At 38.5% G+C, this 13,727-nt stretch overlaps 1 protein-coding gene across 1 annotated transcript in view; it reads left to right on the plus strand.

Moving 5' to 3' along the window:
- Positions 1-13,727, plus strand: part of LOC123711973 — a 31,568-nt gene that overhangs the window by 13,965 nt on the left and 3,876 nt on the right. Inside the window, exons 4-8 of the mRNA XM_045664870.1 lie at positions 10,532-10,657; positions 11,069-11,408; positions 12,459-12,678; positions 12,910-13,087; positions 13,468-13,595. Of these exons, the coding sequence (XP_045520826.1) occupies positions 10,532-10,657; positions 11,069-11,408; positions 12,459-12,678; positions 12,910-13,087; positions 13,468-13,595 (992 nt within the window). The remainder of the gene's footprint in view (positions 1-10,531; positions 10,658-11,068; positions 11,409-12,458; positions 12,679-12,909; positions 13,088-13,467; positions 13,596-13,727) is intronic.

Raw genomic sequence — 13,727 nt, forward strand, 5'->3', positions numbered from 1 at the left:
AATGCTACCTTTTTATATATACCTGTCTCTGCGCAGGCGCAATATTTTGTAATGGATACATTGTAAAATCTAATATGGTGGTGTGGGGTAACTATTAATAACAAATAATAGAAGGTTACGTATGTAGTATTGAGATGAATATTGCAAAGTTTACTTGTGTTGTCTTATAAATTAAACGCAAATAACTAAATATATTGTATGCTTACATGCCGTGATTCAAAAGGTTGACGACCTCTATTCACTTTCGCTGATCAAGTAGTTTCAAATATTTACATCATGTGAATGACCTTTGGCTCCTTGAGATACGATTTTTTTACATTTTTATATCACTGACATAAGACACTCCAGTTCTTTAATAAATATTAACGCTGAAACAATTATACTCACAGAATCATGTGTTGATGGTCAATCAAAAATACTAATTTTATTATGGTAGCTTTATTCCTTTTTGTTTAAAAATTGTTAGATGTAAAAGTTCAGATTTAATTTTGCAATAAAGCGAGCACGGAATAAATTCTCTCTTTTGTTTTTACTGATAGTCTTCAAGTAACTATATAGAGTTAATAATTCATATATATCTAGACCAGGCCCACCTTTACTAAGGCGTTGTGAGTTTAATTCTGTCTCTGAAATGATCATTTTTATATGTTGTTAGAAGAATTCGCACATTATACACAACTATTATCTGTTAGGGTAGGTAATAAATAAATTTGTCAATATACAAACTATAATCAGCTTAGATATTCAGAAGTTAAAGTTTTAATTAAATATGGGGATTGCCAAGTATACATCATTGTATTCAGAAATATTGTTCCTGTCAAACTTCTCCGTTTTTGGTTGAATAGAAAACATTTTATGAAATCTGTGAACCCACATAAGAACATATCCATTGCAAACACATATTAATGTAAGCTTGTAAGAAACATTAATTTGAAAGTATAGAATAGTGAGGAGAAAATAAATTCAATTTTAAACAACAAAATAAAAGTGAGATATTTTTTATCGAGTGTGGTAATTTAAAGTTAGAAATCTGTATTTTTAATTAGTCGTAGTAGTAGTTTTAGTAGGGTCGGATTCGTCACGTAGTCTCGTTCAAGTCTCAATAACTTGGTATTGACAAAACTCAATTCATTTTCCGTTCGTTTCTGAATACAAGTATTATCGTATGTGATCGATTTTCACTACTAGTGTCATTGTGCTTCAAGTCCTGATCTAATTATCATCCTAAATTTTTGTTTTTGATATGGGGAATTAATAGATAGTAAATCTAAATCTCCAACCGACATCGTGTCAAACATTTCTTAATATCTACAAAATATTCCATATCTTATTGTTACCTTAAGGTGGCTATATTAAAATGAAACTGGTTCTATTAGAGATTGAAAAGTGTTTTCTCGTAAAGAAACCGGTCTTTTTAGTTGACTTTTCATTATTATTGTAACTTAGTTGATCGTCCACTTGGTTATGTTAACGGAAACTTTAAAGTTTAATGCCAAACAACATCACAGAAGTAACAGGAATAATTTTACAAAGTGCCTTTAAGGTTCCTAATTGTAAGCGTACAAAATCTTAATGGGCAAATATTAATTTAATTAAAAGGCAAAAGAAAATTACATAAATAAATTGAACACTTTATCCTTGTTGTTATTAATTTTTCGATGAAGGATGTTACAAAGTAATTTTAAATAACGTATTAAGGAATTCTTACGCAATATTTTTTTACAAATACTGAGTATTTTGTCAGTACCAAGTTTATATATCGTAGAACCAGTTATTACAACCCAATAGAAAACCCGGTAGACCGAGGGGGCATTGGTGGTCAGGTGGAGGCACTAGATAGATTGCGATGGCGATGTACTTAAGGAGACTAAGGGACACAAGAATAAGGGAGGATAAGAAGCAATTAAACAAGTATCCAAATTAATTCAAAACATATAAAGAAATTGGCCTGTATCTACGGAGGGATCATACACGGCTGGGATGAATGCATGAACTATCATTTAATGACCTTCCTAGAAGTTATAGATCACTGCCGTGTAATGCTTACAAGGGGAAGATAATTCAATTTTTAAGGGCAAGTTGTATTGTAGTGTGTAAGAATATTAAGATCATAAGTTTTGACAACAAATTATAAATAGGTTAATCCGATACCTGCATGTTTATTTTTAATAATTAAGCAACTTGAATGTACCACCTTCTTTATAAATAAACGATTTATTATTTTAAGAATAATTCCTATTTCAATGAAGTAGGTGAAAACAAAGGAAATCCTAACAAGCGTGACAGGTCAGTTGCGAACCCACCATAAAAATATAGATTTTATTGTTTTACGTAACTCGCAACAGTTATGGACGAACAAATCGACAGACGTAATACTTGTTATAGGGTATTGTAACTCTGACGAAAATCTTGATGGATTGCCTTTTTTTGTTACGGATATCAATTTGTCTTTGGTCTACTTAGACCTGCTATTCTTATTATGTAAATAAACACACTAGCAGCTTAATAAGCTGATGCTCGCGATTTACGGATTTGGAGAAATTATACAACCTGTTTTTGAAAGAGTTCAAAGTGAGTGCCACTAATTACACTTTCCAGAAGCCTATTCCAGTCAGCCAAGTCTCGGTTTGGGAGAAAATTCTTTAGGGAATTTTAGTATTACATTACATTATTAATAATATATATATAATTATATTAATAATTTCATTGATGTATATAATATATTATTTCGTTTACGCTACACATAATAAAACTTCTTTGACGATTTTTTCTTCTTTGACGAGGGGACTTTATAAGTTTTATTTAAAGGGATATTTATCTAAAAGGTCGGCAACGTGTTCGTGAGCCCTTTGGCATTGAGAGTGTTCATGGACGATGAGCCTCCTGCCCGTTTGCATATCATATAAAAGTAGGTGAAATAAGTGATTATTTTGTTAATTCTAATAAATATACCGATACGGGTGCTTTTAATCTATAATTATGTAAAAAACAAAGAAAATAAAAAGGCCTATTTATCGAAATCAACGAAATGCGTTTTTAAACTATTTCACGGCTGTTGAGTTTAACTTTTACAAGGAAATATAACCACACGCAAACATGAACATTACCAAGTTCAACAAACCTTTTACTGTTCAAAACTATTTATTATTTAATTGACTTATTAAATTATATTATGTCTTTATCCCATTGGATTGTGTTTGAGAATCAAAAAATACTCACACTGCGTTTCAATATTTTGTTGGTTTGTTATAATTGATCCAACCATAATTAAGTAATATATTTCAATCAAAAAAAAAGGAAAAGTACATACATTGCAAATATATTACGATTCGATAAGTGACGCCAATTGCCTCGTAAATATATATTATATACAAGCAACTTTAGGATAAAAAGCTATCTACAATATATCGTTTCATTCTGCCATCGATTTTGTTAATGTCCGTTAGATATTCGATTTATAATTTAGTAATAATTTAATAGCAAAATATTAGCAATGTTTTCAAGTTAATCGTCTCTTCCAACCGATTGAACAAATAATGGGCCAATAATTTCGAAAAATTTGTAATAAAAACTACTTTTGAGTAATAAATAATACGACACTGTTTTTAATACTATTGGCACTCGTTGACCCGTGACCATGCAATCTGTAAAGCAGAGGCAACTTGCTATCAAATTTTAACTTATATTAAAATTTGTATTATTGGAATAGAATATAATCACAGAATATTATGTTTAATATTAAGCTTAACACAAACAGTAAACAATTCTAAACATAAAAACACTCAATGAAAATGTCAGGCCCATTCAATTTAAATTATCACATATTGCAGTTACATTAATAGATTTAAAGCCCGGTTGTCACCTCTTACGAAACATCTCGTGGAAGTGGCAGTATTTTAGCGCTATGCGATTTTTGCGCCATTGCAGTAACACGCGCAACATGGCGTCACGCACAGCGCGCGGCTTATTCTGCGCGCCCTAGTCAAAATAAGACTGACGATGACTTTATGACTTATGTGATATCTGTGACTGTGATGACTTAATGACTTTGACTATGACTTACAGTGACCGTTACACTATGACTGGATTGACTAAAATTACCAAGAGGAAGGTTAGTACTGGCATTCCATTTTTTTCTTAATATTTTCCCTTCAAATTTATAATTTTTAAATAATAACAATGTAAATATTCACGTAATAATTTTTTTATATAAAAATTACTTCGTAAATATTGTGTAAATCAAGGATACTCACAATAACAAATCCTTGAAACACGCATTGATTACAATTTATAATAATATTATTATTATTTTTGCCTTAATATTCTGAAACTCTGTGTTGATCTGTGATCTTTAATACATTTTCACTACAGTACTTTATATCTCGGAGTTCGGTGTGCCTCTTGGCAAAGGCCGCCTCTAGCCCTTTCCACTGTTCTTTATGATTTGCAACTCTTCTTCAGTTGTAGTCTATTGTTAATTTGAGTTCATGCTCCCATCTTTTGTGTTGTCGGCCTCTTCTTCGTTTTCCGTCTCTGGGGTACCATTCTGTTATTATTTTTCATGGGGCCTACGAAGCATATGACCCGTCCATTGAGAAATTAATGCTTATTTAATTCTTCTAACAGAAATAAAATATATTATTACATTTACTATAACAGCTAACAATGTATTACGTATATCAACTATTCAGGTTAGCAACAAAAGACTTTACTTGAAAAAAAAAACATAGTCGACCTAAACTAGTCTAACAAACAAATATTATGTTTTAAATGTTCTAATATGACGCTTTTGTCGAACGCTTCAAGTAACCGCCTTATTTATAGAAAAAAAATTAATCAGAAATATTAGTTATTATAACCAAATAGCTTATTAAGAAATAGGTGCTCATAGTAAAACACACGTAACATTACCTAACGTTATTCTTAACCACATATCGGGGTCGTTTCCCAAGGGACCAGACATAATTCGACCTTAAGCCAATAACCTATGCAATGCCTACGACTTACGAGCGGCAGTGAAAGTTACTTTCACTCATGTAAATATGGTGACAGGTGTATTTACGGCTTTATAAAATAAACGACAGATGAAATCGAAATTTTTTGATAATTAAATCGTATAGATTTTATATATATGAGATATAAGAGAGTGTTGATTCAAATATTTTAACAAATCTTGTATTTTATATATAATTATATATAAATCGCAATTGTGTAGTATGCTTTTGGATTAGAACTTGGCTGTATAATGTTATTTTTATGAATTACAACTTCTGTAATGTTCTTACAATATAAATCCAAATGAAATGTAATATTTTTTTTTTATTCTGTATTTAATATTATGTACAAATATCTACTATTTATTTATTTTCACTTAATTATTATATCTTAACAGTTACAACTAATGCGATAGAACTACATAATAATACTTACATCGATAATAGTACAATTAATAACATTAAAAAAAATATATACCTATGTCTTATAACTAACAATATAGCAAGCTACTCGTGTGAACACAGCCAGTTTAAAAACAAATAGGTCTACCTCGATACAAATTCTGTTTAATATATTGCTCGTGTGAATGGCGCTTCGTTAACCAAGTTACTACGCGCGGTACCTGCAATAGTTAAGACTTCCGTCTGAGATTTTTGGTTGGTACCCGTAGAACCAGTATCTCCATTATATTCAGTTTATGAACCCAAGCTCCCTTCTGAGGCGTAGCTGGTCATAACCCACCATACCCAGAACAAACAAAGTCGGGTTCATAAGCGGATACAAGGTATACACTCCATACAGACTATTGTAGAGGTAATGGGTGAATTTATTTTGTACTCGCTCTAACATGAGACTATATTTCGCCTCATATGGGGCCGACACCATTGCGTTACACTCCAAGTGACTTCTAACTAACGAATTCTATAAAATCTTGATTGCACTGATATTCGTAATATGAACCCCAGATTTCTTTTTAGATGTCTTATCTATGTGCGCAAAAGCACAATCCGCATATACGTATAGGCGGATCCGGGAGTATATATATATACTCCCGGATCGTTTACCTCTGGGACTAGCCAACGTTAAAACACTAATGGTATGGTTGTATCGAGTGGGCAATCGTGCTCCCGAGAAAGATATGACTGCCCCAATTAACCATTCGATCAATTTCTTACTGCAGCCGTCTGAGCTGAGCTCTCTATGCATATACGTACAACAAGAACTTGAAAAATTATAAGTTAAAGTAGGAACAAATAACTTAACAACAGGCTTAATAATAGACATTTACTACTTCCACTTCCTCAAACTTTCCCTATCTTTAAAAGCTAATCACAATCAAAGCATATATTTATCTAAATACATTCGACATGAAATATGCGCTTTCTCTCGCGTCTCGTAACTCGTAAAAAATATGACTTGCATATATATTATTACGTAACTTTAGAAATTTTGTTAAAAGCCATGGTATTTGTTATTAGCATTTGGTTATGTAATTTCATTATGTTAAATATCCATAATATGTAAATATTGATTAATGTGCAGCGTCGGTTAAACGCGTATTGATGTATGCTGTAAGATCTTTTAATGGATTTTAAACATTTGCAATTATTTTTCCATACGCGAGTTAAGTTCTGTGGTGGTCGTTGTATATGGATATGTTCAGATATATAATAAATGAAACACTTTGTTTCAAACTCACATCTTTATTGCATTCCTTATGTTCATATTTTACACGTGACACATTATGGCACGGCAATGTTGTGAGGTGGCGTGCTTTATTATAGTTAATTCTATTCTTATACATTTTATTCTAATAAGGTACATTATTTATTTGGTGTGTTTGCTTTGGCTAAACGTTGCGAAAAGGAGAATGTACTTAACATTATTAACTTAACTTTTATAAATAAATTAAAGTTTATCAGTCAGATACTCTGTAACAGTGTAATAACATTTCTTATTCCTTTAAAAATTTGGTAAACCTCAAGTTAATTGTTTCATTCTTCAAATTTTCTGGTAATTTGTTATATATTCTTATTGTGGAGGTCAATGGTCCCGATTAATGTAATTTTAGTCTGGATGTAGGTGGAATCAGTTGGTTTTTGCGAGGTCTTAGTGAGTAAAGGGGTTTTGTATCTTCCCTTTTTTATACATATTAGGATATTTACGAATAAATTTACATGCTTCCAGTATATATATGCTAGGAAGTGTAAGGATATTGTTCCAAATGAAGTGTGGCTTCTATGAGTCAGTATTTCCTATATTAACTAGAATTATTAAGTTTGTTTTTGCTTGAAAATACGGCAGTGGCATCTACACTGTTACCCCATAAGATAACACCATAGATTAACCATGAGTATGCATATGCGTAGTAGGTGACTAGAGCTGTTTTCATATCTGTGGATTTTTTAATTTTGCGAAGTGCATATGCGAATCGAGACAATTTTAATCTAACCTTATTTACATGATATTTCCAGTTTGTATGGAAGTCTATGTCTAAACCTAATAGAGTGAATATTGTGTTTAAAGGCAGGATAAAAACTGACTTTAAGCCAGTTGGTTTATGCTACACCCTCCCTCGCGAGGGGGATGTTTTATCCTGTTCGGGGCGAATGCCCCCTTCAGGTGGTGTTTTTGTTCGCGCCCTGCTGATACAGGGCGGTACGGGGGCGGGCATATAGCCCTTGGTGGGGGCTGCAGGCGCGCGGGGAGACTCAGTCTCTACCCGCTGCGCGCAGCCTATGGGGTCACGTCCGGGGTGTCAAATCCGGTGGTAATGAGGGGGCCAAGGAGTAGTCTCGACATGTCCCTGGTGTCATGATAAGTGGTATCGGGCAGCTAGCGCGGCTCGCGGTCAAGCTCCGCCGGGTGAGACCCCCGGTGGCCCCGGGGGAGGCCCAGCGAGGCGACCAGCGGTCGAAGCCGCAGCTGCTGCCCTGGTGTCGTCGGGACCCGCGGAGAAGAGCTCACGCGGGTACTTGTATCGGTCGGGCGGCCTGGAGTGCCACGGCGTGATGTTTTGGAGGTGAGGATGTTGAGAGGCGTCCGCTCGATCAAACATCCTCATCGCGAGCCGTGCGACGAACTCGTCGATCGACTCCATCCGCAAGTCTCGCGCTATGGTGGCGTTCCTCACGTAGCGTGGTGCCTTTACTGCGCGTCGTAAGACGCTGTTTTGCACGATGCGCAGTCTTCGGCGGTTGGTCTCCCTGGCGTAGGAGAACCACGCCGGTGCCACGTACGTGAGGTGAGGGCGCACATACAATTTGTGTAGCGCGAGCTTGGTGCGGAGGGGTAGGTTGCCTGTGATCAGTGGGCGAAGCGTGTGCGCCGCCCACTTGGCGCTCCTTACAGCCCTGGAGATGTGGTGCTTCATGGTAAGACTCCGGTCTATGGTGACCCCTAAGTAGGTGACCGGCGTCTTCCACGGCACGTCTCTATCCAGGAAGCGTAGGGGTGGTGGCAACCTACCCCGGCCGAAGGCAATTGCCTGTGTCTTGTCCGGGTTGGCGGCGAGTCTCCACTTGTCCAGCCACTCTGGCAGGAGGTCCAGAGCGCGTTGGAGTTTTCGGGCAGCATGCGAGGTCCCCAGCGATGTCGCCACGTACGCCGTGTCGTCGGCGTAGAGGGCGAGTGTGCACCCCTCGGGGCACGGAACGTCGTCGGTGTAGGTGGTATACAGCAGGGGCGATAACACGCTGCCTTGCGGGACTCCCGCCGTGATGGGTCGCGGTCTCGACGCAGCCCCTCCCGTCGCAACGAAAAACGTGCGCTCGGTGAGAAAGGCGCGGAGCACGGCGACCATTCGGCGGGGCAGTGGAGATTCGATGAGCTTCAGCACGAGGCCGTCGTGCCAGACACGGTCAAAGGCCTTCGCCATGTCCAGCATAACGGCGGCGGCCCCCTCCTTTTTGTTGAGGGCCGAGGCTGCAGTGTAGAGCACCTTCGTCAGCTGCAGCGTCGTGCTGTGCTCGCCGCGGAAGCCGAACTGTTCGGGCCTCGGCTGCAGGTACTGTTCGATCCTCTGCAGCAACAGCCACTCGAACAGTTTCGACTGCGTCGAGAGCAAGGTGATGGGTCGATAGCTCTCGGGTCGGGTAGAGTCCTTCCCGGGCTTCGATATTAAAATCACCTTGCCCTCTTTCCATGATCTGGGGAAGTGCGTATACCGGAGGATACCCGTGAAGAGGCGCGACAGCGCGACTATCCACCTCATGGGCAGATGGCGCAGCGCCTCGTGGGTGATGCAGTCCGGTCCCGGCACCTTCCTGGGTCGCAGTCGTGAGATCCTCTTCCGCACTTGTGACGGCGAGAAGAAGATCTGGGCTTCGTCGGTAGAGATCGGGCACGTCAGCCACGCCTCGACAGCGTTCACCACCTCTGCCACGCGCGTAGGGGACGTCGCGGGGTTCGGCGAGAACTGACGCTGGAGGTGTACGGCGAATATTTCGGCCCAATCTGTGTCATCGTAGGTGATAGCGCCGTTGCTGTCGCGCAGGGGACGCTTCGGCTCTGGAGTCCTGTAGAGACGGCGGCAAAGTTGGTAGAGGCGAGTAGGCTCTGTGGTGGCCTCTCCCAGTGTGCACTTCCATGTGCGCCGTTCGTGTGAGGCCAGCTCGGCCTTGACACGTTCGGCGAGGCGATTCAGCTGCGTTTTGAGCGCGGGGCAGCGGTTGCGCTGCCATTGCCTCCTGAGCGCGCGCTTGCGCTGAATCAGCCTTTGCACATAGGGTGCAAGGTCCTGGCAGGTGATCTCCGGCGTGCGCGTTGAGGTCGCTGCCGCCAGAGCTGCCTGGAGTTGCCGCGTCATGGACTCCGCCATGTCGTCAACGGCGCCTGTGATTTTAAGCGTTTAAAATATGAGCTTATAACTAAGATAACATTAGGAGTAGTGGGGATGCGACGATAACAAAACCTAATTTGAGCTTAACGAACGGTTCAAAAATCCGAGTCAAACTTCAATACAAGTACAGTCGACCTTTTTTGGACATTATCGGAAACATGAATGTTGTATTACAATTTACGAGAGTGGAAAAAATTTAAGGGCTTTTTCGGCTTCAAGTGTGCGACGATGTTAATATAAACCAAATGTTAGCAACATTTGGTTTACGCTTCTTATTATAAACTAAAATATATATGTATATGTAAGTTAACTATTGTTAGGTTACATAACTCGCGTAATGGATTAAAGTAGAACACTCCAGGTGTACCAACACAAAGACCGCATCAGAGGAGCATTTGGGACCCCAAAGTGACCACTTTCGCATTTTACCAGAACCGCATAGGATGTCGACAAATTGTAGATTGCTTAGGTGGTAGGAGACAGGTGAACTTTCGCCTTCTCTCCACTCAACTTTTATCTTTCAAAAGGGTTCTTATCCAGTGCGCTCTCTCTCATTCTGTAGAATTATCTGCTCACCGAAGGAAACAATCGCATTCCAGGATTCGCTAGTATGTAATAATTTTATTCGAAAAAAACTTCACAGCAATGAAACTGATTTGAACGGGACAAATTAAAACAATGTTATTTTTTTCACAGTGGAGACACCCTGGAGAGTCGCACAGATGAAATCAAATTCCCAACTGCAAGTGCACTGCGTCAGTCCCCTCTTCTCGAGCAGTGCCCACTACGCGGCCCACCTAAATGTCCACCAGCATCCAAAAGGTATGTTGATTTGAAAATATGAAGGGTTTAGGAGCACTGTTGGCTTTAACGTGCGAATTTTATCTTTTCTTTCTCTTTCTTCGTCTTTCTGTGTGCATTTATAATTCGCTCGAATAGCAAAGGAAAACATCGTGATGAAACCGGCTTGCTTTAGACTCAAAAAGTTAACGGCGTGTGTCAGGTCCAGAAGGCTAGTCACGGAGGCTATTAGGTTGACAAATGATCATGAAACAATTACAGAAATCTGAGGCCCAGAATATATGAAGGCATATTTTTTTAATTATTATATTAAATGTAATTCACCCATCAATATATATACAATAACAATATAATCTTGGTTTGTAAACGCTCTTACTGGTCAAGGTTTTTAATTATAAATTTCCAGAATAACTATAATCGATCTTTTTTCAGATACCGTACCCACGATGGCACCTGCAACAACTTAAACCGCCCAAGATGGGGCTCCACCATGACCCCAGTCCAGCGTTTCCTTCCACCAGTATACTCCGATGGCATACAAGCCCCAAGGAGATCTGTCTTCGGCTCTCTACTACCATCAGCCCGTGAGATCAGTGCGTTAGTGCACGAAGATCAAAACGTAGAAAATCCCGGAATTACACACTTGCTAATGCAATGGGGTCAATTTTTGGACCATGATATGGTATCGTCGTCACAATCAAGAGGGTTTAATGGTTCTGTGCCAAGATGCTGCAAAGATGGTGGAAGAGATTTCATTCCTAAGGAATTTTTGGTAAGATTTATTTAACTTGACTCGTTTTGTGAATTGAATAGGCAAATGGGTAATCAGCCTTCTGTGCCTGACACACACCGTCAACTTTTTGGGTCTAAGGCAAGCCGGTTTCCTCACGATGTTTTTCTTCACCGTTTGAGCTACTGTTAATTGAGCACATAGAAAGAAAATCCATTGTTGCACAGCTGGGGATCGAACCTACGACCTCAGGGATGAGAATCACACGCTGAAGCCACTAGGCCAACACTGCAACTATATCATGATCTTCTTTTAACTATATCATGTTAAATATTGAGGTAGTTTGTAATCTATAGACCCATCTTCTTTTATTATTGCTAAAACATTACAAATAAAGTAAGAGTACAACAACACCAAAGCACCACTAAGGTGTTTCACCTTGGTGCCTGAAATTTCTTTAAATTCCTTATAAACTAACCTGCTGTCAAATCCAGTGACGTAGGAGTTATCTTATTATATTTCTTCCCGTTTCCAATCGAATGGAAGTATAACAGCTAGAGTATATGCTATTCAATTCATTAAAGTACTGTTGCATTTTACTTTAACTAACTCAGAGTAATATATTCAATTCCGTTTAACGAAAGGATTGGTTTGATCTAAGGACTTTAAGTGTATGAGCCGTTTTGATAAAATCTAAATATTTGTACAGTAAGAAGGTTTAGCACAGAGTTGTTTTTTTCGTAATCCAACAGCTAGCCTAAATTTTATATAACAAAGAATATTATACCTTAGATATAGCCAAATATGAAATAGATAATATATATAAAAATGTTCAAGTAACAATACATTTACCCAAGTAATACTTAATTCGCATGTGTTGTGTGGTGGTGTAAATGTTAGTGTATGTACGAGAGGGTGTGTACGTGGGGTATGCGTATAATGCCAGAGGTTTAGCGCTATGAATATTCTTAATATTCCTTTTAAGATGCCGCGATAGCTTAAATAAACGAAGGCTTAAATATTGTATGTCCGGGCTACGCGATTCAAAACTGAGTTTTGTGCATGATGTTTATTTTCTTCCCTTTTTTTCAGCATCCTGAATGCTTTCCTATAGCTGTACCCCTTTCGGATCCCTTTTACGGACCTCGTGGAGTGAGGTGCCTGGACTTTATCAGGTCTTCACCGGCGCCTCAGGAAGACTGCCGAATTGGCTGGCGTGAGCAGATCAATCAGGTGTCAGCATACATTGATGGATCGCCACTTTATGCAAGCTCAGCAAGGCAGTCCGACAAACTACGATTGTTTAGAAATGGTACGTTTATCTCATTCACCAATCTGGTCGACTTATTTAGCCTTCCTCCATAAAATCTGAAAATATAGGTTCATTAAGAAATACAATTAAATAACACAGGTAACTTTAAGTATAAATATCCCGACTTCAATGTTAAGTTTTTTGCGTGATTCCAAGTTCCTTTAAATCAGTCAATTTAAATCCTTTTAATTAGTTCAAATCTCTAAATTAAATTGAAAATATGAACCCTAGGTATGCTTCAATACGGGCGTGTACAACAACGGCGCCCTCTACTGCCTACGGAAAGACGGGATGAGTTGTGCAGAGGCGGAGCTCTGTCTGCTGACTGCTTTAAGTCTGGTGACGCGAGGGTCAACGAGCAACCAGGCCTTGTCGCTGCTCACATTGTATGGTTACGACAACACAATAGGTATAACTTATTGCTTGGACTAACCCAGTGTATAATTAAGTTAACAAAAACATAGACATAACATTTATTATTAACAAAACAAAATAACAATAATCAAAAAAAGATACAAATGAAAGATAAAAAAAAATTTCTTTCAAAGAACAGGTAAGTTCAAAGTGTGTGCTGTGGTTGTAATAGGCCCTGGCTTAGCATTACAATAAGGAGCAGACTGTTCCACAGCGCTCGTCATTCTGCCAGAGACCACAGCAGCTAGTTTTCGCCACACAACAGGAATTTTAGAGAGATTAAAATCGTGTTGCCATAAAAGCTTTTTTTAACAAAATACTCCGTGAAAGCTAAAAAATATCTTACAGGGTGATTAAATAATATATTTTTTTCAGAATGGCAACAGAACTAGCCCACTTAAATCCGCACTGGACTGATGAGAAAATATACCAGGAGACAAGAAAAATCATTGGCGCCATGATACAACATATCACTTATCGAGAGTTTTTGCCAATTATATTAGGTATAAAATTTGCTTTAATTTGGTCCGTATAAAAAATATATATTAGCTTTTGTCTTGATTAAGTAATGCATCGAATCACCTCACATTTCTGTATCTGTTTTGTAATCATTAGTCAAGAAGGTGATCAGTAGG

The sequence above is a fragment of the Pieris brassicae genome, chromosome 7 (assembly GCF_905147105.1).
Source record: "Pieris brassicae chromosome 7, ilPieBrab1.1, whole genome shotgun sequence".
Lineage (NCBI taxonomy): Eukaryota > Metazoa > Arthropoda > Insecta > Lepidoptera > Pieridae > Pieris > Pieris brassicae.